The sequence below is a fragment of the Lissotriton vulgaris genome, chromosome 12, assembly GCF_964263255.1.
Source record: "Lissotriton vulgaris chromosome 12, aLisVul1.2, whole genome shotgun sequence".
In the NCBI taxonomy this organism is placed as follows: domain Eukaryota; kingdom Metazoa; phylum Chordata; class Amphibia; order Caudata; family Salamandridae; genus Lissotriton; species Lissotriton vulgaris.
In genome coordinates, this window is record NC_141700.1 from 799,609,490 (window position 1) to 799,634,521 (window position 25,032).

Sequence of the window (25,032 nt, forward strand, 5' to 3'; positions counted from 1 at the left end):
CAGGGGTGTTGGTTGTGCAGTAGGTAGCAATGCCTCATGAGCCGGTGTGCTTTCCTCCAGAATCCAGAAGGAGGTCATGAGGAGGAGGCAGAAGAGGAAGGCAATAAAAAGGGCGATTGTCTTTGATTTGTGCAAATTGTCAGTCTTTGGGTTTCTATAGTGGGTATTTCCTGTTGCTTCCATCATCTTCTTATCTGGCGCTTCCATCATCTTCTTAACTGGCGCTTCCATCACCTTCAAGGGGCTCGGTAGCGGGCAGAACCACAGACTTCGTTTAGCTTCTCTCCCGGCAACCCTTGGTTGTGCTTAGGTCACCGTTCTGAGATTCAACTTAGTCCGAGGTCTACTTAGCCGAAGCTCCCTCCTTTTCGACGCAGGAAATACCCTTCTCTGGATGGCACAGTGGGATCAGAGAATTTTGCAAGTTCAAGTGCCCCAGTATCGGGATAACAGTTCAATGTCGGTCGGTCCTTGTTCAGGAGCTCTTCTTGGGTGTTGACGTTTTCTGTCGTGGCCAAGTTCGCAGAGACCTTCCGGCAATGATGTGCGTGCAGCCAGTGCTTCTTCCCCTCCACTCGAAGCGCCGTTCGTGTGGTGATCAGCACTTGCCAGGGGCCCGTCCACCGGGGTTCCAGACTCTTGGTCCGCTGGAAATTTCGTATTAGCACGAAATCTCCCGGTTCGATGTCGTGGCCGGGGCCCCTGGAAACATTGGGGATGGCCTGCTGCACCTGTTGATGAATGACAGACAACGTCTTAGTTAATTTGCACAAATAATCAGACAGTAGGACGTCCGGGACGTCATGGATGGAGGTTGGTTTGGGAGCAGTCCAGAGGTTCATCGGTCGCCCGAATACAACCTCGTAGGGGGTCAAATGATGCTTGGTGGGAGTGGAGCGCATCGATAACAATGCCAGTGGGAGGGCATCCGGCCATTTAAGTCCAGTGGTGGCCACTATTTTTGACAATTTCAGCTTCAGTGTGGCATTATGGCGTTCCACCAGGCCGGCGGATTGGGGGTGGAAGACCGCATGAAACCTTTGCTTCACCCCCAACCCTTTTAAGATTAATTGGATAACCTCAGCTATGAAGTGGGGGCCATTGTCGCTCCATAAAATTCGGCAAAGGCCATAGCGAGGGAAGAATTCTTTCAGTAGTACTTTGGCAGTAGTCATGGCAGTGTTGTCACGGGTTGGATAGGCCTCTACCCATTTGCTGAAGGCACATACGATGACTAGTACATACTTCAAGCTTTGGCATCTCTCTAGTTGGATGTAGTCCATCTGAAGGACCTCAAAGGGGTGATTGGGGATCCCAAACCCTCCCCGGGGCACCACAGTTCCTTTCCTGGGGTTGTGTTGCAGACAGATAAGGCACTGTTGGACTAGGCGTCTGGCTGAGTCGGGGATTTTGTCGTTGTGCCAGACTTTGGAAATGAGTTCGATCATGGGTGCAGATCCTATGTGTGCGGGGGAATGAGCCATCGTCAGTATGGGGATCAGGTATGAGTCAGGCAGCAACCATTTGTTTGCATCTTTTGTTCGCCAGCAGCCCTCATCGTCCTTCAAACCCACCCCGGCCCATTTAGTTAGTTTGTGCGGGGTGCTGGTCGACTGGATGTCTCTGATCATTTCCCTTGCGTCAGTCCATCTCTCTGCTTGTGACCTGGTCACATACATGCGTGTCACCGTCCTATTCTCAGCTGTTGTTCGTGCAGTGATGTCGGCTAGTGCATTCCCTTGTCCGACTAAGTCTGTCACCCTCTTGTGTGCCTGACATTTGATCACCGCTAATCGTTTGGGGAGGAGAACTGCATCAATCAGGGCGGAGACTAGATCTCCGTGGAGGATAGGGGTGCCGTGGGACGTCAGGAATCCCCTCTCCCTCCGCAGGAGTCCAAAATGGTGGACCACCCCGAAGGCATACTGGCTGTCTGTATATACGTTCGCGGTGGTCCCTGTGGCTATGATGCATGCTCGTGTGAGGGCTATCAGTTCTGCTGCCTGGGCAGATCGTTGTGTGATGCAGGCTGTTTCAACTACTGTTCGGGCTGTAGTTACCGCGTAGGCAGCTGAAGTGGTACCATCTGGGAGTTTGATGCATGAGCCGTCTACCCATAGCTCTCCATCGGGGTCAGTGAAAGCGGTGTCTCGGAGGTCAACCCTACTCCTGGTTTGTTCGTCCGTGAGGGTCACACAGTCGTGTATGGGAGGAACGTCGGGGTCATTTTCAGGCAGGGGCAGTAATGTGGCAGGATTCAAAGTCGTGCATCTCTTTAGTGTGATGTGGGGTGCAAGTAGCGTCAGTTCATACCCTGTCAGTCGTGCACTAGTCAAATGTTGAGTCTTGGTTTGGTTCAGAAGGGTGTCGACTGCATGGGGTACTAACACGGTGAGGGAGTTTGAAAGTACGATTCCCTCACTCTGACGGATAGAGACAGCAGCGGCAGCTACTGCTCGAAGGCAGGCAGGTAAAGCTCTGGCTACAGGATCAAGAGTGGCGGAGAAGTAGGCACAAGGGCGCTGCTTAGGACCAATTGATTGAGTCAGGACAGACAATGCACACCCCTCCCTTTCGTGGGTGAAGAGGGAGAAGGGTTTGGAGTAATCCGGGGTTCCTAGGACGGGTGCTGAACAGAGTGCATTTCGTAATTCACAAAAGGACGCTTGACACTCAGGGGTCCAAGGGAGCGGGAAGGAGGCATCTTTGGTTAATAGGGCAAGTAGGGGTCTTACAATGAGGCTGAAGTTAGGTAACCACTGTCTGCAAAAAGAGGTTAGGCCAACCAAAGAGCGGACTTGCTTTTGTGTTTTTGGGACGGGGGTGTCTAGGATGGTTTGGATTCGGTCGGGTGTAAGTTTCCTTCCTTCTTTGGACAGGAGATGGCCTAGGTAAGTCACTTGTGGCTGGCAGAACTGCAACTTCTTTTTGGAGACCTTATGGCCATTTTCTGCAAGAAAGTGTAGGAGTTGGACAGTGGCTGTCGTGGCAAGTGGGGTGGTGTCGGCCGCCAAAAGGATATCATCAACATATTGGATCAACACCACTCCATCTGGTAGCTGGAAGGCATCCAGCTGTCTTTTGAGGGCCTGGCTGTAAATGCTCGGGCTTTCAGTGTACCCCTGGGGAGCTCTACAAAATCGGTACGAGCGGGATTTTAAAGTGAAGCCGAAGAGATAACGGCTGTCTGGATGGATCGGGATAGAGAAAAACGCATTTTTAAGGTCGATGACAGTGAAGGTGGTGGCAGTGGACGGGATGAGGGTCAGAATGGTGGTGATGTCCGAGACCACGGGGTATTGGGGTACAACCACTTTGTTAATCTCTCGCAGGCCGATGATGAAGCGGTACGCTTTCTCATCTCCTTCACCTTGTTTCTTAACAATAGGTAGGATTGGGCTGTTGCAGACGTTGCTAACCACCTCTTCAACCACTCCTGCATCTACCAGAGACTGAATGATCGCTACCAGTGCCTTCTCGCCCTCTGGGGATATCCGATATTGCGGGAGTTTCGGGAGCATAGCGTCCTGTCTTACAGTTATATGAATAGGGTCAATCATCATTCGTCCCACATCAGAGTCATTTTTGGCCCACAGGTACGGAGGCAGGGTGTCAAGCAAGGACAGGTCAACGTCAGTTATGGAGCACATGTGTCGTAAGGGGCAGGGTCTGGGCATGCCTGGGTTGTCGTACAGGATGACTCGGATTCCATCCGGGGAACATCTAATGGTAGCTCGAAAATGTTTCAGTAAGTCAATGCCCATAATGGCGTCTGGGGAGTTGGAGGAGAGCAGAAATGTCGTGTCAGTGGTGTTGCTTTCTAGGTCAAAGGTGATAGGTACGGACAGGGGGTTAGTGGAGGGCGTCCCATCGAAACCTATCGATGTAATGTGTGAGCCAGACAAGGGTGCCCTTGGAATCAGTCGTTTCGATAACACACTACGTGTCGCCCCAGTGTCTACCAAAAATGGAGACTCTGTACCCAGGACCTTAGCGGTGACGTAAGGACCTTGCTGGTCAACACAGAGCTCGACTGGATCCCTCCCTTGCCCCTGGCAGTCCTATGCAAAATCAGGGGCATTCTCACCATCAGATAGTTGATATTGGTTCTGTCGGGGGCGGTCAAATGTGTTCAATCTCCCTGATCTGTCATTGTTGGTGTCGTTTGTGTGCCCTCGTCCTTGTCCTCTGTTTCTTTGTCCACCCGCCACATCCCTGGGGTCCCTATTTCTATTCATCTCTAGCAGAACCGGACACTCGGATTTCCAGTGGCCGAACCCTTTGCAGAAGGCGCATTGGTCATTGCTAATGTCTCTACGTCCAGTGTGGGGTGTTGGGGTGTGATCTTTAGGAGATAGATCTCTGGGGGGGGTTGATTGGTAGTTCCCCCTTTTGCGTTCCCGTCCCACCGCTATACCTTGTATCTGGGCTATCATTACCCTTTCTTTTAAATCTTTCTTCTTTTTCTCGGACGCCCTATCATTCTCATTCTTTTGGTGCTCGTAATACTGAGCCATCTGAAGGATAGCTGCGGGTTTGGAGGCCCCCCAACTACTCTCACTTGTCTGCAATTTTTGGGAGACCTCTTGTGTTAGGCCCTTTACATAATTTTGTACAAAAAGGTGCTGTCCGGTTGCAGTGGTCATATCTTGGCCACTGTAGTCGGAGAACACTGTCTCGAATCGGGAGAAGTATTCTGACACGTCTTCCTGGGGTTTCTGTCGACAGGCCATGACTATCGACCAGTCTACCTTTCTTTCTGGGATCAGTGTCTTTAACTTCTGAACTAGTTTGTCTGGGAGCTCCAGTATGTCCTTCACTGGTTTCCTTCCTGGCTCTCGCTGTCTATCTAGTTTACCGAGTTGGTCCCAGGTATGTCCAAACAGATCCGTGTGGTCAGCCTTCCGGATTTGCTTCCACACGTCAGCTGGCAGGCATAACCCGAAGAACAAGTCAATGTCCGCTAAAGTCATTATCGTCGAACCCAAGGCTGTGCCTAATTCGGTATAGAATGCCGTCGGGTTCTTTCTTAAATCGGGCAGAGTTTGTTTAAAGGTTAGGATATCTTGTCGGTCCCATGGTTGGTAAACCCAATTATACACAACTCTCCCTTTTGCATCTGCATGATTAATATCATCGCTTGTTCCCAGGCCACGTGGCGGGATCCAATAAGGGGCCGCCTCTCTGATGGGCATCATAGTATTGGCTACTTCTACTGAGGTTGTTTCAGGGACTGTAACCTTGGTTTCTGGTTTTTGTTCCGTGAGGTGGCGGAGGACCTCAAGCATTTGCATGAAGAGCTCCGTCGCCTCACATTCAGTCCCATCTCCAACGTCAATCTTCCTATACAGCGTTGTTAGTTTAGCGGGGCCCTTACTTTGATACCTATCTTCATATGCGTTCAGGATGTGGTAGCTGAATCGCAAAATGAAATGCCGTCTGTGGCTGTCGGCATGTGAATTATATATGTTCATTGTGTATTCTTCGCTCTCCCTTCGTTCTACTAAGGCCTTTGCTATTTTGTCGATCCCATCCCGCTCATCTTTGCTCAACCTATCTGGCCTGGCTGGTGGTTGCTTGCTAGCCTCGGGATCGTCTGGCGATGTTGTTAATGCGGCTGGTACGGAGGCCGCGAGGGCCGGTGCACTAGCGCTAAGATCGCTCTCGTTTGCACTTAGGGCCTGCGGGTGTTGTTGGCAGGGGGCATACGGTGGGGGCATGTAGATGATTGGGGGACCTAGTAGTAACTCATCGTTCGCCCGTTGTTTGGAGGGCACTTCAGGGTAGAGCGCAGAGGGGGTCCTGACAGGACATTGACCTGTCGACCCTAATTCTTGGTTTTGTGTAGCTTCCTTTCTTTCTTTTATTTCTTCTTCTAGTTGCTTTGCGGCTAGGTGGGCTGCCTTTCGTAATTCTTTCCCTATTTTTGCCTCTTCTCTTTTCTTTCGTTGTTCCGTTTCTTTGCGCCACATGCCTATACTATCGAGCATAGTGGGTGTGGTCTTATTCTTCTGGAGCGCTATTTACAATGTTTTTATTTTGTTTTCATCGAAGGAACCTATCAGTGGCCACTGACTTTCAGGGTTCTTTTTTGTATATTTATGCCATAGCTTAGTATAAGCTATAGCGACTAGTCCATGCTTAGTGAACATGTCCTTATTAGGGGTGCCTTCCAGTGGAGCCGGATGGTTCATCTCTAATAAGCGGTCCGGGCTGTACAGGCTACCAATCAGTGGGGAGAAGATAGGCATGACGGGTTACAACGGGGACAAAGGTCTGCACTACCTATCTTATCACGGCGGGCAAAGACTAGACAGAATATTTCTATTCTCCGTTGTTTGCCGGCGGTGAATACCTCAAAAGGACCAATACCGAACACTTAATGTACGGTCAATCAAAACAATCAGTGGGGAGAATAAGTGGGTACGAAAAGTTTGCATTACCCACCCTTTCTCTACCTGCAAAGAGAGACCTTGTTCTTCCCTGTTTGCAGACAAAGAATCTCCAGACAATAATCCCCGAACGATAGTTCGGGAAAACAGTGGGGGAGGAAGATAGGCACGACGGATTACAACGGGGACAAAGGTCTGCGTTACCTATCCATCACTGCTTGCAAAGAGAGAGCCTGTTGTTTTCTCCGTTTGCAGACGGTGAATCTCCAGAGGGTTCAACAAAGCGTAATACTAGTATTATCCAAACCAAACAATCTTTTCTCAGTTTGTCGTGTCTACACGACCTTACCCGGACCGCATGGACGGTTTCCTGTCTTCTGAATCCAGCGCCCGATCGTCCTCTCTTCTTCGTGATGTTCGTGGCACTCCTGATGGTTCCCAGTCAGGACCGTAGATCACTCGAGAGAGGTCTGTTCGGAACTAGTGAAGGTCGGATGATCGGCTGTCAGACGAGGGTCTATCGGACACGAGCTCTCCCGATCGTTGCAGTCGTTCACTCTGTCGTCGGGACCTCTCCCACTGGATCCACGTGTCGCTGATGGGCCCCACGCTTTGGGACGCCAATTGTGGAAAAAGGTAGGGCTATGACCTTTTTCAAGATTGCCCGGCGCTAACCGCCCTTGTACCATTCAAATTACCAAGCAATGAGGCAGGCGCCGGAGACCAGAAGGCAGGAAACAGAAGTTTTATTCCGACGGAGCAGAACACATCAGATCAGACAACAAGGTCTCGTCTCGAGGTGCTCTAACAGCCTCTCTGAGGCCTCGCCTCTTATACACCGGTTTATGGCATGTGACCTTTCTTTATTACAATCATAACATTGTGAAGTAAGGAAAAAGACATCCCCATAATCCTCGTGTCAATCCCACCCCCGTATACCTTCACAATAGAGGTCCTCAACCTGCTGATAAGAGGAGGGGGTCATCACGCAGCTGAGTGTTTCGCCAAGTCTTAGGATGTGTGCGCCTGATCATATCCCAGGGGGTGGGGAGGCCCTGATCAACAGTGTGTCCTTTGAAGAGGGGCGATTCCATACAATGAGGGGCAGTAAATGGTATCTCCCGGCTTAGGCAATGGCCTCGGACCTGTGTGGACAGTCGGACATGGGGTAAGAGGTCATCAAAGGAGTGGTATTCATGCCGCGTGGACAATTGAGCGCGGAGGGAAGGTTTATCATAGAGGGGCATTCATGGGAGGAGAGGAGGTGCTGGTTAGGCGCTGGCGTGACTCCCAAGGACAGGGTCATGCAGAAGGGTTATGCTCATGAGGGGGAGGGAGGGGGAGCCAGGGTGTGCGGAGGATGCTTGCTGGGTCAGAGGGGCGCGCTGGCGATTGATCGCGGACAGGGAGACCATGATACCTAAAATGGCTGCCGTGCACGTCGTACGTGGGTGACAAGCTGGCGCAGATGATGTTTAGATCGCAAACTAAAATTCCACACTGCTCCAGGCTCAGACAGTGGTAAACTGTCTAAGCCATGAATGCTCTGAGCATCACCAGCGCACTCATAGAACACATTATTATCACAGAACACCTTACATCATAAGGACAATCCCCCAAAATACCAATCCCCATAACACATCTCCCCTTTATTCAACAAAAAATGTTAACACAACAAAAACTCAACTCCTACTAAAAAATCCCCATAAATAACACAAAACAAAAACAATTTCCACACAAATCATAATCTCTCAGATGTTTCTGCCTTCCCACATTCCTCCTAGGCCTTTGAAACCAGGCTGTGACTTCATGACCAACACCCTTTGGGACTAGGATACTAATCTTAGAGATGCCCCCTGAAACTCGACCAACTCCCAGTGACCTAACTGAGTGGCTGCTGAGGCTGCCACCCCCAGACATGTTTCTGGACCCGTGGGTCGAGAGCTTGCCGCTCTCGGGGGCCTGAAACAATGCACCATCTGGGACAAGGTGCCAAGCCTCCTCCCCCAGGATGGTTCACGAAGGAGAAGCTTCAAAAGCATACCGTCTTTGTGAGCCTCTCCAGACCACTTGCTGTACACCCCCCATTTCGGGCGGGAGACCCGGCGGGGAAAACAAAGTGAGGAAGAGAGGTGTGCCCACTGAATTTAGTGTACCACTAAAATTACTTTCATGTTTCACCATACTAATTCAACACTAATCCTTATGGGTTCCAGAGTAGCGTGCTACTTGCACTTCAAAACTGCATCAGGGGTAGCAAGCGCTATATAAATACAAACCTCTTCCCCTCTTCTATCCTGCCACCTACCCTTCTCTACCCAAATAACTGAATAATATATTCACCACTCAAATTACTTCATATTTTACTATACTAATTTTCAACACTAATCCTTTATGGGTTCCGGAGTGGCGTGCTACTCACCAGAAAAGCGCTTCAACACCCATCAGGGGTAACAAGTGCTATATGAATGCAAACCTTTCTTCCCCTTTTATCCCTCTGCTATCTTTCTCACTCCAAATAACTGACTAATATTCATCACTGAAATTACTTTCATATTTCACCATATTCATTCACCACTAATCCTTTATGGGCTTCCATAATAGCGTGCGTCAACACCCCATCAGGGATAACAAGTGCTATATAAATACAAAACCTTTTCCTCCTCTATCCTTCTGCTATCATTCCAAATCCAAATAACCGACTAACCTATCCACCACTCAAAATGTACTTGCATGTTTCACTATACTAATTCAACACTAAACCTCGATGGGTCCCGGAGTAGCGTGCTACTCGCCGAAAAAGCGATTTGACGCCTCGTCAGGGGTAGTAAGCGCTATATAAATGCAATTACAATACAATGTTTGCCGTCACTGCCCTTGGATGATTAACGTCCTGCACCCCAACATCATCTGTTTGCACACTTGAACCTTCCCACGCCCTGAAATTTGAACCTCGCCCCATCTCAGGACCCCAAACAATCATGATCACCATCCCACTCTCCTCACTGCATGTGACTCCAACGTAGAAAGACCTCCCCTATCAAGGAGCATAGTGTCATAAATCTCAGTCTCTATTCCACAGTTAGCAACCTTGGCTACATTTCTCTTGTTCCACAGTTTCTCATTCTGTCATAAATTTGCACTTTTCTTTTTTCACTGTAATGCTGTGTTCTCCAAGAATGCTCAAAACTGTATTGAGCTTGGTCAAATGTGTTTGAAAAGAGTCCGAAAAAATTGAGATGTCATCCTGATATGCTAAAAATATCACCCTCTTACCCAAATAATTGGTACATTAGCTTCTGAAAAGAAGATACCACCGAGGCTAAGCCGATTGGCAGCCGTAGGAAACAAAATGCACCAAATGGTGTAATGAAATTTGTTAAAGAAAGAGAATCCTTACTGAGATTGAACTGATGGTAATCAGCTCTGAGGTCAATGGTAAAAAAGACTGTTGTTCCCTCCAACTGTACTAACATTGTGGTTCCTTGGCAATGGGAAACAATCCACCTATATGTTCTTATTTAGGGGCCTCAAGTCCACACAAAGCCATAGGTCATCAATCTTTTTTATTGTCACCACTATGGGAGACACCCATTGAAATGAGCATATGGGTTCAATGGCCCCTTCCATACAGAGCTTGTGTAAAAGTTCCTTTCGCCTTCCCCTAATATTCAACTGAACATTATGCGCCTTGTGCACATCGGGGATAGCATCAGATCTTATGTTTGTATCACTTAACCATGACTAATCTGTTTTACAAAATCATGACATTCTATTTTTCCATTACATTGGGAAAGGAGTAAACTTCCACTACTATTTTCTCCACCAAGCAGATGGGCTGATCAGTTTCAGATCTGAGTACTGTGCCAAATTTGCCCTGGCCCTTCTAACCTAGAATATTTTATCCACTCTCTTCCGCATATACCATTGTGTGAATGGTTTTGTGCTTGTAACTGACTTGTTCATGGAAGATACCCAACATGTTAATCTCCTGCCCCCCCAAATGCTACTGTATGAATGTCAGGAGGCAACAACTTGACATTCCCTTATTCCGAGTGGTGCAGATGATCAGACACAATAGTGAGGAGGGAACCTGAATCCACTGTGACCTTTGTTCCAGTATCACTAATTTTCACCTCACAAACAGGGTCACTACCTCCACCAATGTCAAAATCGATGAGTGTTTTAGAAGTAGAAGCATAATAACAGACTATGTTTTTTAAAGCTCTGTCTCAACAACATCAATGGGCATCCGTGGTACCTGTTGTGTTTGCAGTAGCATATCTTTTTTGTGAATTCTTGTATACACATGCTAAATCCCCAATCTTCCTGCACTTCAAGCACATTTTTTCCCCAGCTGGTAATTGCTAGCATTTGCCAAAAGTAGCGCTCCTTCCTGGGGAGAGTCCCCTATTCGCACTGCATAGTTCCCACTTGGGAAGTATCTAAATAATCAAGTTTTACACTCCAAAAGATCCAAATTACTGTAATTCCACTTGGTTATTTCTTTGAGATTGTAAAAACTGATGAATTTTGATTATTTGGACTCTAATATAGAATGTTTTATTCCTCAAGCTATCTCCGGAGTTTGTATCCAAGGGGAGATTCCTGCAACACAAAATCCTTTCCTGAGTTTTGCTGTCGTAACAATTTTCAACCAATTTGTCTCTGAAGTATTGGTCCAAAGGACCCACAAATTCGCAAGTGGATGCTAATACTCTCAATTCTGCCATTAAGCTATCAACTGTTTTGTGTTGAAATTGTTTTCGCATTAACAATCTATGGCATTGATGCATCAAGCTAAAAACTGGTCGTAACCGGGCCGAATCTCAGAATCTGACCCTTTGCGACCGGTATTTTTGTATTTGGGATGCATCATCCCAAATGCAAAAATTGCAATTTAAGAAATCGCAAAATTGTGATTACTTAAATTGCGATTGCATTTAAGGAATCTCAAATTGAGATACCTTAAATGCAATGCATTAAAGTAAAAAAATGTGCGATTTCGCTAATAGGGGGAGCAAATTACCATGAAGTTGAACTTCATGGTAATTTGCAAAAACTTTGAAAAATGCACTAAAGTGCATTTTTCAAAGTTCCATTTTACACACAAACATGCCCTCAGGGCATGTGTGTGTGTGCAAGATGTACCCATATGCAGATTTCAGAGGTGCAACAGGGTGTCCTTTTGACACCCAGGCACCCTTGAAATTGCAATCTTAATTTGCGATTCTCTATTTGAGAATCGCAAATTGAGAAGGTCTTCCCATTCATTCCTATGGGCCTCATTCATTCATTTCTGTGGAGGTAGTTCTTAATTGCGAGTCGCAATTTGTGAGTCGCAATTAAGGAATGTTAAGAAATCGCTATTTTTTTAGCGAGTTCTTCATGCATTGCCTTTTGCTATTCCTTATTAGCGAATCCTTATTTTTCGCTAATAAGGAATCGCAGAATGGATGCTCGATGAATCTATAGGTATTGTCTTTCTACAATGATGCTTGGATTATCCTTAATGGTTTTTCAATCTCTTCACTACCTCTGCAAACATGTTAAGGGTGAGAGCATGAGCAGTAAAGATGGTGTGCAAGTAATGGATTGGTCTCCTATTCATAACTTGTGAATTTTGTATTTTTGGGGGGTTTTAAATTGCAACCATCACTGCTTTTTAAGTATAGTTTTTAGTTGAAAGTCTGAGATTTTTTAACCCCTCCCCTGCTGGTGACGGAACCACTCCGTCATCAGCCGCGGTCGCACTGTGCTGATGACGGAGTGGTTCCGTCACGGCCCGCTCGGAACACCTGCGCGGCGCGGATTCCGCGCCTGCGCTGAACGTTCTATTGAGCAGGCGGGGCCGTGACGGAACCGCTCCGTCATGAGCACAGCGCAACCGCGGCTGGTGACGGAGCGGTTCCGTCACCAGCATGCGCCCGCCGCATGGCCGCCCCGCCCCCTTAGCACTGCGGCGGAATAGCCGCCGCAGTGAAGGGGTTAAAACATACTATCTATAATACACAGTGGCTGTCATCACTGTTTAGTTATACTTAGGCCAGAGTTTCCATAAAAAGAGTGTTTTTTCTTTTGCTAATAATTTTGGCGCCATTTGACAATTCTTAAAACTTTCTCCCCAAAAAATGTTCATTCAGCTCAGCTCCTGCCTCAAAGGTTTTGGATAATTTGTCATGCGGCACTCAAGAAATAGGGGGTATCCCAAAACACATTTTCCCTTGCAACGTCTCGTAGGCATTTTTGGAAGTGATACAGGCAAAGACACTGAACTGAATTACGCAAAATTTGGCAGAAATGTAGATCTTTATCCACAAAGTGTGCTTTTTGTGATTTGATATGAATCTGTTCAGTTGTTTTTGAGAAATGAAATGGCAAAATATAGTGATATCTGGATGGGTGGTCCTGCATGAGTACTGTTGTACCGCAATAAAAAAATAAAAATAAAGCATGCTGATAGGCTGAGAGGCTTTTTTCCCCCCCTTGTCATCCCCTTCGTCCTGCTGGACCGAGCAATTTGATTAGTTGGCTGCAACATCAACTGAATTGTTGTGGCCATTTCAGGACTCTGAGACTGCAAACATATTTATTAATATAGAAGAGGGAAGTGTAGGGTACCCTGACCCCCTAGCCCTTTAGGTGAGTCGGTGAGACTCCACGTACTCCTGCAGGACCCAGTAGGTCTCCCATGAGATCCTGTATGGCCCTCTGGTGTGGTAAATGTGGATAATGTGCGGTGGGTGCCCATGGGGGGTTCCTGACCCAGCAAGGATGTCCAGCAATGGGCCATTGGCTGCTCATGGGAGTGTTGGGCACAGGGTTGCCGCCCGTGGGTGGTTTGGGCACAGGGCCTGGCCCTCCTTCGCACGGTCAAAAGCTAGTGAGGGAGTTGGGTGAATACGATGAAAACCCCAGAAACTTACTGAAAAAAAAACAACGGTTAAATTGACATTATAGTCAGGTATGGTAACGTAATCTTACTTTATATTAAAACAACCTAGAAATTCCCTAAAAAAACAAAAGGTTAAAGTGATGTTATAGTCAGGGCTTGTAATAATATTAAAACTAATGTTTAAAAAACAAAAAAAACACTGAATTTCACTAGTTATAGTTTACTGTGCTAACTGTACAGCTTGCGCCCTGTCATGCACTATGACCTTGTATATTACATCACCCATGAAATGGTAAATACCATGATTCATGACATCACTGATGACATCACACTACCAACCCCTGGTAGTGAAACAACCTTCCAATAAACATAATACGGGCAGGGACTTAAAATAGAATGCAATAGAAAGTAGTGTTCAAATAAATACATGTATTTTTACTTGCTTTTTAATTTAAAAATACATGTAACTTTACTGTTTTAAATTTAATTAATTTAAAGTAATTATATACATACCTTTTGCTAATTTGTGATACATAATAAAGGAATATAAATATTTAACTTTAGTTGGGATTTTTCGATAAAACTTTAAAAAAATAGTTAACATTTTATTTACTATGTTTACATTTTATAAATATTTCATTAAAACTTAAATTAATAGTACTGTGTCATATTTATTTTGCTCTCCATTCAAAATATTAACTTATGTTACTATTTAACATAAACATATTTTAAATTTAACATAAAGATATATATATATATTTTTTTTTTAATGTTTGATAAACTTTTTAAAATATTCCTTATACGCTACCATAGGGAGATTTTGGATGGTGAACTTCATCTACGTGTGAAAAGGTACTAGCAAATTTACACTCATAAACTTGGCCCACCTAATTTTAGGGGATTGAGACATGTAGGTTTACACTTTGAAGTAAGTTTACACTCTAATATTGTTGAATAGCCTTAAGTAGTATATTTACTATAAAGTGTAATTGTAAATGGATACGTGTTGATTTACTCAAGTGTAAGCTTACTTTTGTGGATAGGCCCTAGAGTTGGTAGGTACCTGCAGGTGTTGCTGTGTCCATTTCTCACACACTCTGCAGAAAGTATGTGTGCTGTTGAAGACCTACAGAACACTTGACCCCTGCTTCCAAGCCTCGTCTCAGGCAGTCCCGGTCTCCCTCAGTCTTATGTAGGTCTGCGCTTCTCACTCACATGGAGGCTTCTGGCCACAGTTACCTTACAGAGTGTTCCCCAAAGAATATTCCTGTAGTCCCTGATTACCTGGAAAGGTTCTATGCAGTGCACAGGTGGACTCCCCTAAATCCAGGTCTGTTGCAACAACCTGACTCCTGAACTGCTGCTCATCCTGTTTTGTTCCAAATTCCATGGCCTAGTTACGCTTCCCTGCTAGAATCTTTGCTCAGTTTCTCCTTTTCGCTTCTTCCAGGTCCCAGACCTACAGCGCCAGTGAGATTGACATGCAGCTGACCCTGGATCCAGAATCACAGCTGCCCATTGAGTGGGTAGAGATAGACCCCGAAGCCTTCACAGGTGAGAGGCCGACCTATGGACTTGTTCCACATTGGTTGGGTTTCCATTTCTGCAAGAGTGGCTTTTCATACAGCAAGGAGCGTTAATGAAGGTCGCAGGGACTCTTAGAGGGTGGGATTGTAATGCAGAGACTCCCCTCACACCAGCACTCACTCTCAGTTTGACAAATAAAACTGAATTTGCCCACCGCCGAGTGATACCCTTTTTAGGTCGAGCATCCAAGACCTCTTGTAGATACTTTAGTATATACTTATATATGTATGTACTTTATGGGCTCTGGACTTGTCTGCTTCCACTTAGGGACTTGTTTTCTGTTCAACTGCCCCTATTTAACTGTCTTGATAGAAAACAACCAGTAGAGGTCAGTAAAATACCAGAATTCCTTTCTGCTTGTTCAACTGCCTCCATTTAACTGTCTTGATAGAAAACGACCAGCAGAGGTCAGTAAAATACCAGAATCACTTTAGCATTCTCTAGATTCCAGTCCATAGAAATTGTCTTCCACGAGCACCCGTAGACAATAATATTTTTTTCAAATCTTGTATTTTCAGTGATATGACCACCCAAGGCCCCGATTATATATTACAAACAGAGCTTTGGACAATACCCTTTCCCCCTCAAAGGCAACATTTCTCTCTGTGTTCCCATACCTGGCGTGTCACGCAGTTTGGTGCTTACTTTCCCTCCATGTTAAAGAACAGTAGATGTTTCAGCACCCAGGCTAATGTGCTGCATAGCTAAATACATATAAGGTCCCAAAGGCGAGACCGATTGCATTACAAATGCTTGTTGTAGGAGGTGTGGCCACAAGAACGTGACAAGGAGAGGGCAAGCACAGAATAAACAAGCATCTTTCATCCACATGGTCTCTCGGACCGTAACATTTATTCATCTTGGTTCGATCCATGTGTTATTAAACGTTTTTTCTTTCTTTTGTTAATGTTTTACAGTGCATGTCTCTCCAACGAATATATTTGTATTTAAGCTAGACTTGTCAATGCTCTGCAAAACCTAAACAGACATTAAAGACATCTCATCGCTAAGAAGCCAAACCCCAGAGTGCACAGTCCAATCCTGTTTTAAGGCAGTGTTTGCAACTAGAAATAACACACCTTGATGTAGGCAAATCCCAAATCCTCTCTTGGGCACACTAACCCCCTGCATTCATTTCCTGATACTAGATTAATCTGTGCAGTTATAAAGGTGTATGTTTGCAAAACGCTCACTGCATGGAAAAACCAAGACACCCCCCCCCTACTTTCCTGAATGTGCACTGAAAAGTCTGCAGATGGGTTGGTTCAACTTGTTTTAGAAGGAAGGATAGTGGGCATAGTCGGGGAGGGCATCGGTTCTATTATAAGCAGGGATTGAATTTCTAATTTGAAAGAAACAGTCTTGAACTCCAACAGAGAGATGTCCTAAAGTGCAAGGCGAGGCCTCCTTCTACCATACATCTGCCTATTAAGTAGTCAGCAAAAATTCCAGAAGCCCTCTAGTGGCATGCCTTGTCATACCTTGTCATACCCTGTCATGCCTTGTCATAGCTTGCCATACTTTACCGTGCCTTTTCATTTCTTTGCATACCTTGCCGTGCCTTGTGATGCCTTGTCATACCTTACCATACCTTGTTATTCTTTGACATGCCATGTGGTGCCTTGCCATACCTTGCCATGCCTTGTCATTCCTTGGCATGCTTTGTCATTCCTTGGCATGCCTTGTCATTCCTTGGCATGCCTTGTCATTCCTTGGCATGCCTTGTCATGCCTTGTCATACCCTGTCATGCCTTGTCATAGCTTGCCATGCCTTGTCATACCTTACCATGCCTTTTCATTCCTTTGCATATCTTGCCGTGCCTTGTGATGCCTTGTCATACCTTATCATACCTTGTTATTCCTTGACATGCCATGTCGTGCCTTGCCATGCCTTGTCATTCCTTGGCATGCCTTGTCATTCCTTTGCATGCCTTGCCATGCCTTGTCATTCCTTGGCATGCCTTGTCATTCCTTGGCATACCTTCCCATGCCTTGTCATTCCTTGGTATGCCTTGTCATTCCTTGGCATGCCTTGTCATTCCTTGGCATGCCTTGTCATTCCTTGGCATGCCTTGTCAGACCTTGCCATGCCTTGTCATTCCTTGGCATGCCTGTCATACCTTGCCTTGCCCTGTCATGCCTTGTCATGCCCTGTCATGCCTTGTCATGCTTTGTCATACCTTGCCATGCCATGTCATTCCTTGTCATGCGTTATCATGCCTTATCATACCTTGCCATGCCTTGTCATACCTTGCCATTCTTTGTCATTCCTTGCCATGCCATGTCATACATTGCATGCCTTGTCATGCCTTGTCATTCCTTGCCATGCCTTGTCATTCCTTGCCATGCCATGTCATACCTTGCATGCCTTGTCATGCCTTGCCATGCCTTGTCATTCCTTGGCATGCCTTGGCATCCTTTGGCATGCCTTGTCATGCCTTGGCATGCCTTGCCATGTCTTGTCATTCCTTGGCATGCCTTGTCATTCTTTGGCATGCCTTGTCATATCTTGGCATGTCTTGTCATGCCTAGACATGTCTATTTACTGACCATCTCTTCTGTGCCCTTGTAACACTCCTGTCCACCTTTGCAGAGAACGGCGAGTGGGCCATAAAGCACCGCCCGGCCAAGAAGGTCATTAACAAAAACTTCTCCCCCGACGACCTGGAGTACCAGGAGATCCTCTTCAACCTGATCATCCAGAGGAAGCCCCTGTTTTACATCATCAACATCATCGTGCCGTGCGTGCTCATCTCGTCCCTCGTGGTGCTCGTCTTCTTCCTGCCCGCCAAAGGTGAGTGTGTTCACTGGACAATCAGATGCCATGTACCTGTCGGTGACCTTTCTTCCAAGAGCCATTCACCAAGGTGCCTGTAACAGCCTGGGGCTTCTACGAGGCCACTGTGACCAAAGCCTTGAAGCTAAGGGCTTCTCAGGAAGAGGCTCACTTGGTCCTCCTCTGAGAGAGAAAAGGTGCCTATTTGTACTTATTTGTCAATGTCAATGTCAATGTCAATGTCAAAGGCTTTTGTATAGCGCAACAATTCACCAGAAAGGTCTCAGAGCGCTTGGCAAAAAAGATGGCATCAACCTTACAGGGAGCAAAAAAGAGTTGAGAGGGGAATTAATTGGAAAAGAGCCAGGTTTTCAGACTCCTACGGAACGCTAGATGGTTGGAGAGAGACAGCAGATGGGAGGGCAACTTGTTCCATAATTGCGGTGCCAGGTAAGAAAAAGCCCCGCATTCATTTCTGGAGGTGCTGCCTTTTAGCACGTGTGTCCGTTAGGAAATGCCTGCAGACAAGTTCACTCCTATGTCTGTGCAGGGTCAGGATGCTGGTCTGAAGGCAACACCTACCTCTTAGTGTGGTCTGTGTGCGATAAAGCAGTATGGAGGGAGAGGCGCTCGCACTGAGTGCCTTCAGAAAAGGAAATGCTGGTTCCTCACGGATTGCTGGCGCGGACTCATTCCGATCGCAAGTGTAGAGCATGCGCTCTACGGCAGCACACAGGCGTGAACTACAAATCCCAGGAGGCCACAAACTCCTGGATATCTAGAAGGATGAGAGGCATTTTGTATCCTTAGATATACCATTCTTCAGCACGGCGTCCTAGGTGATTGTGATACCGTGTTGCTGCTACCAGGACCTCACTACATGGATTTCACTGTTATGTCCAGCGGTTTCCTAAAGGACTGTCCTGTGGACATTTTAAAATACAGAAAAGTATCCTGAAGTCGTATGAGATTGAAAGGGAACTGTGAAGTATTTGTTGTTCATGTATTTTTCACTCTAAGGTCTTAGTTGCAGCTGTCTAACACTTTTAAGAATGGGATTATTTGTTCCATTTTTCACAACATGTTATTTCACAGTCTATTCTATAGGTGTTGATTACTGACACCGGATCCCACTTGATTTCCAAATTCTGGTCTGTCTTGTGTACAGAGATGCACATGGGGGTGCACCTGTCCAGCATGGTATCATCCTCAAATGGCTGGACATAATAAAAGATTGAATTGGTGTGCTCAACAGTATGTAAGATATCAGGCCTTGGCACATCGGGATGATTTCAGCAATATGTTGTAAATGGCAGAGTTAACATACCAGAACACCGCATTCAACTCCTTTCTTTTGTATGCATGGTATATACATACCTGTCGTTAGAAAGAGTATCCAGTAGACAAAGTGTTACAGAAAGTAAGCAATTTGTACTTCTGGTGGATACTTATAAACGCAGATTGCTCAACTTGTGAATAGATACCAAAGCAAAGAATCCCCAAGGGTGTGGGTTTGTGGGATGGTTAAGACCAGGAAATTCTGTAGGACAGATCGGGTAGAATGCCTCTCCTGCAAGGCTATCCAAGCAGTAATGGTTTGTGAATGTGTGAATCAATGCCCATGTAGCAGCCTGGCAGAGGTCCAAGACTGACACAGCACTGCCAGCTCAGTGGTAGCAGCATTTGCTCTTGTAGGATGAGCAGAAAGACCTTTCGGAGGCTGTTTCTTGGCCAATCAACAGCAGATTCTGACACAGGACAATCCATTTAAGATCATTCAGTTCTGCACAGCTTTTCTCCCAGGGAACGCCCACAAAGAGAGTATAGTCCACCAGATAGTCCTTGGTATGATCAATGTAAAAGCTATCTTTGGGCCAGTGTGTGTATCAGAACCCCCTGCTACTTATATCTGTTCACAGGGCAGGGAAAATACAATTGCACATAATAAATCCCTATGCAACTATTATTCTACTTAACATTATGTAACATAATTGCTGAATGGTGTTTAAAAAGGCTAAGGGGCTGATTCCGATATCGTTCGGAGGGGCTCTGAATCGAATGCGGAATCGCCTACATCGATCCGGAGCTCTTGTTCCTGACCATGTTGTTCACAGTTCCGAACAACCAAGTACGATGCAAGCCTTAGCGCTGACCAAATCGTTTCCGCAAGGCATTCGGAGAGATAGAGCCTTCCGTCGCATAACCGAACAGCTCTATGGACTTGGTTTTCCAAGCAATCAAGTACAATGAACGGTTCGGACAGCCTTCACGAGTCAGTTTGCTCGGATCGAAAAAGCATCCGGAATCGGTCTTTGGGGGCCCCAAGCAGGCCCCACTTCACCCTTGGCCGTCCGAATCAGGCCAGTGGGGGTACCCATGGGTCCACTCTTCCCAACCATGCACAGTGTGGCAGGCACCATGGGGCGCCCGCTACAGAGTGCACGATTATCCCCATCCACCCCTTTTGACAATGTGAGCGTGTGTACGTGTTCAGTACACAAGCTCCCATTGAAGTCAATGGGAATCTGACCGAATAGTATTTGGATGCATTCAAAGGCATCGTACTTGTTTGGTCGGACTCCTCAGACCCGACTCGTGCGGAGAGCATTCTGGACATGATTCGGTCCCACTGCTTTCCTAACGAGATCGGAATCGGCCCCTATGTCTTCACATCAGTATAAATTATTTTAAAAATCATTAAAAAAATAGCAAAATATATTTAAAAATCCATGATGAACAATGCCTGTATGGTGTAGTCTTACATGAAAATTTTCAAACAACATACTTCACGATCCAAATGTTTCTCAATTTGGAGCAGCAGAATCGTTTTTCCTACATATAATTTCAACAAATACACTGCTATATTTTGTGATCTATAGAGTGGCTTTGATCGGGCGTTTCGGCGACCCAAGCGCCTTCATCAGGAAAGCCACAAATGCAACTTACCAAATGTTAAACTCCAATGAGTAGAAACGTCATATGGAAATGGGATTCATATGGATAACGAAATTGGCAAATAAAAACAAGCTTATGTTCTTCTTGTAGAATAAAATAACGGGCCAAGGATGAAAACCGCACTGAAGAGAATGATGAGGGAATGAAAATAATTGGTATACGGACAAATCTTATGTGGTCGTGAAGTTGTAGATCTTGGAAACAGTTATATGACTAGTCTGCCATTAAATGTAAATCTTGGTTAATGGCTGTCTCCCAATATGTAAGCACATAAATAAAAGACACCTAATAAATGGATGCCACCTCTGTCCCGTATGATCTGTACTATTCATCTTCCACGTAGGAATGGCAAGACCAGATATTTTGTACGGCTACATTTCTTTTTATAATTTATACTGATGTGAACAATTATTCTTTTTCAATACCATTCAGCAATTATGTTACATAATGCTAAGTTGAATAATAGTTGCCTGTGGAATTGTTATGTGCAAACCTATCTTTGGGTCTAGGTGATGAAGTCTCAGTCTATTCCTCTTTGGATGGAAGTGACGGGGCGAAGAAAGCTGGCATGGTAATGGAATGTTGTATGTGGAAAGTCATGTCAATTTCCAGGCGAAATGTCGCTTTAGCCCTAAAGGCTGAACTTAGTCCTAGGTAAATCAGATGGACCCTGAGTTCCTCTGAATACTTTTTTATAATTTATAAACCGGGTCCTAAGAATGGGAATGCTTGTGGCTTTTCAAGACAAGATCAGTTGGAAAGCGAAAATCAAGTGACTGAGAGTCCACCATAAATATTTCTCTCCAAAGAGTTTGTGAGATCATTATAATCCAGTAATCAAGCCAGATTCATGTTTGTCCAAAGTACACACAGGAAGGCAATCCCTAAAGAGGTTTGGCCAACAGAACAATGAATCAGATATGATCTGCTGGATTGCAGTACCATGAAAAAGCTGTGTATTTACCATCAGATCAGCTAAGATCACACCTTACAAGTTGGATTTATGAATTTGCTGGACAGCCTAGAGTTGCTAAGACAGTGAAAAGGAAAGAGATACTCTTGGGGAATTCTAAATGTAAAGCATATGTCCAACTTCTACCACAATCAAGGGGTCATGTAGTAAACCAGTGGGACTGTTGAGACTTTTTCCCATTCCACGTAGACCATGGCCTACGGTGTTGATGGATTTTAGTGTAGAGTTGCCCCTAAGCCAAGGTTGTGCGCTGATTTTAGAAGCTGTAGCTCTTTGATGAAGAGCTGTCATTTTAAATCTCTGCCTGACTTGCCCAGTGCAGCCTCAGTACAGCAGTGGACTTTGAGTTTCTTAGGTCCACATGAACAGATAGATGATCTTCCTCAGGCACCACCCTGATAGTTCTCTCTTGGATGAGGGATCGTAATAATGCGACGACGAGTTAGGTGCCCAAACAACAATAGCACCTGAAAAGAAGGCATCTATATCATGACTTACTTGCCTTTTATAATTGTCTCCAAGACTCTAATCTGCACCTTTCCACACAACTATATGCCACTCCACTCCATTCTATACCACTCCACTCTAAGACGCTCTATTCTGCCCCACTCTTCTCCACACCACTCTTCTGTACACCTCTCCACGGTATGCCATGCCACTCTATGCCACTCCACAGCCACTCTACTCCATGCCACAAACCTTTTAGCCGTGCTGATCTACAGCCCGCTGCTGTACAATATGGCTAAAAGAAATTGGCAAAGACAATAGCTCTCGCATAGGCACAACCTATTGGCTTTGACAATGCTTGTTTACAAATGCTGACAAGGTAAGATGCTGATCTGACACATACTCTACACCCCTGATGTCCGCATTATGGAATGTTTGCCCCAGAAGATTCACCATAAAACTCAAAAGCACTGGCATACCAGTAAGGATAACCATCCCTGGTGCTGGTGGGTTTGATCTGCTCCAAGGTCCCCATGTGCTCTACTCTCCTGAAAGTTGTCCTGCTGCAGTCGCGGGTGGTCATGGATGGAAAAGACAGCTGGCTCACAAGTCTTGGTAGCAGTCAGTTCTTCTGCCATGCCAGTCTTTACCCTCAAACTGACGGTGGAGGGGTGTTCTTCCTCATATGACCTTCCCAAACCAAAATGGCGGTCTTTCAGAGAACTTCCTTACTAGATGCAAAACAGTGGATTCATTTCCTGTGACTCATTCTTTCTGTATGGGGAGTTGAAAAGTGCAAAATAGGAATGTCGCCATAACGCAGTCAAAGACTGGTTCTTTTTAAAGGTTGTCCCCCTTTGCCAATATTTTTCCTCCAATTTTTATTTTGTTCCAGCATTTTCAGCTAGAAATTCAAAAGATTTGTCCATGTTGTTTGATTACTGCTAGAAGATCTTGGAATATTTAATATTCCAGTTCATTCTTCAATCAATCAGTGCAATTGTAAGAGTGGGTCAGCAGCTCAGTTCACCCGAAGAGCCGGGACTTGAGAGCCTTCCTGAAGGTGTTTAGGGAGGGGGCGCATCTGATGTCGATTGGGAGTTTGTTCCAGGTCTTGGCCACGATGTAGGAGAAAGCTCTACCCCCTGTTTTGACACAGCGATACAAAAGGGGATGATGGACGGAGCGTTTGAGCCAATCAAACACTCACCCCCAGTCAACTGATCTGGGTTTAATCCATCACCGTTCTTTAGCCCACTCTGCCACCCCAGTTCAGACATGGCCATATGCAAATCAGTCTGACCCTGTGCCTCATGGGAACAGTCCAGCCCGAACTGCCAAGCCATGTCTTCCCTGGACCGGAAACAAGCATCCTGGGACCGGTTTCGGATTCATAATCCTCATCAGCCAGGCTATCTTGAATCCAGTGGCCAAGTGAGCAAGGGACTCACGTCTGAGCATACCCTGCCAACTTAGGGCAAACAAAGCGATACAAAAGGGGATGATGGACGGAGCATTTGAGCCTATCAAACACTCACCCCCAGTCAACTGATCTGGCTGGACTGTTCCCATGAGGCACAGGGTCAGACTGATTTGCATATGGCCATGTCTGAACTGGAGTGGCTGAGTGAGCTAAAGAATGGTGATGGATTAAACCCAGATCAGTTGAATGGGGGTGAGTGTTTGATTTGCTCAAACGCTCCATCCATCATCCCCTTTTGTTTCACCCCGTTTTGACACAGAGGATGCGTGGGGTTTCGGTGAGGGCGAGGTTGGCGGATTAGAGGTTCCTTTTGGGTACGTGGAAGGTGATTCTGTCGTTGAGGTATTTGGGTCCGGTGTTGTGTAGGCCTTTTTAGGCATGGGTGAGTATCTTGAAGGTGACTCTCTTCTCAAAGGGGAGCCAGTGGAGATTCCGTAGGTTGTTGGTTAATGTGTTCGTGTATAGGGATACTGAGGACGAGTCTGTCAGCGGTGTTCTGTATCATCTGGAGCTTGCGGAGTAGAGACTTGTTTATGCTGGCAATAGAGGGCGCTTTCGTACTCCAATCTGCTGGTGATGAGTGCATGGGTGACTGTCTTCCTTGACTTGGGGGATCCATTTGAAAGTCTTACGGAAGATGCGGAGGGTGTTGAAGCAGCTGGAGGCGACAGCTTTGACCTGTCAGTTCATGGAGAGGGAGGAGTTGAGTATAATGCCAAGTTTTCTGGCATGGTCCATGGGGGTCAGGGAGCTGCCGAGGGCGGTGGGCCACCAGGTGTTGTTCCATGCCGATGGGGTAGTACCGAGGACGAGGATTTCTGTCTTCTCAGAGTTGAGCTTCAGGCAACTGTTGTTCATCCAGGCTGCGACGTTCTGCATTCCTTCCTGGAAGTTGAGTCTGGTGGTGGTGTGGTTCTTGTTGAGGGAGAGGAGGAGCCGGGCGTCGTCGGCATAGAATACTATGCTGAGGCCGTGCTGTCAGACAATCGCGGCGAGAGGGGCCATGTAGATGTTGAAGAGGGTTGGGCTGAGCAATGATCCCTGCGGCACTCCGCAGTTCTTTTCAGTGGGTCCAGAGAGGAAGGGTGGTAGTCTGATCCTTTGGGTGCTGCCGGTGAGTAACTATTGGATCCAGTCGAGGGTGGCTCCTTGTATGCCGGCGTTATGCAGTCTGGCGGCGAGTGTCGGTGGGAAACTGTCGAATGCTGCTGGTAGGTCAGTAGAATCAAGGCTGCAGTGTGGCCTTGGACAAGGAGGGTGCGGATGTCATCTGTGGAGGCAAGTAGGGCAGTATTGGTGCTCTTGTTGCTGCGGAATCCGGATTGGGACGGTCGAGGATGGCGTTCTTCTCAATGAACCTTGTCAGTTCTGTGCTGACGGTATTCTCTGCAACTTTTGCAACAAAGGGGAGAAGCGAGATGGGCTGGTAGTTCTTTAGGTCCGTTGGATCTGCTGAGGGCTTCTTGAGAAGGGACCGGACTTCTGCGCGATTCCAGTCATCGGGAAAAGTGCTGGTCTCGAAGG

At 46.3% G+C, this 25,032-nt stretch overlaps 1 protein-coding gene across 1 annotated transcript in view; it reads left to right on the forward strand.

Moving 5' to 3' along the window:
- CHRNE (cholinergic receptor nicotinic epsilon subunit) overlaps positions 1-25,032 on the forward strand; it is an 85,755-nt gene that overhangs the window by 39,717 nt on the left and 21,006 nt on the right. Inside the window, exons 6-7 of the mRNA XM_086946217.1 lie at positions 14,738-14,841; positions 17,468-17,668. Of these exons, the coding sequence (XP_086802343.1) occupies positions 14,738-14,841; positions 17,468-17,668 (305 nt within the window). The remainder of the gene's footprint in view (positions 1-14,737; positions 14,842-17,467; positions 17,669-25,032) is intronic.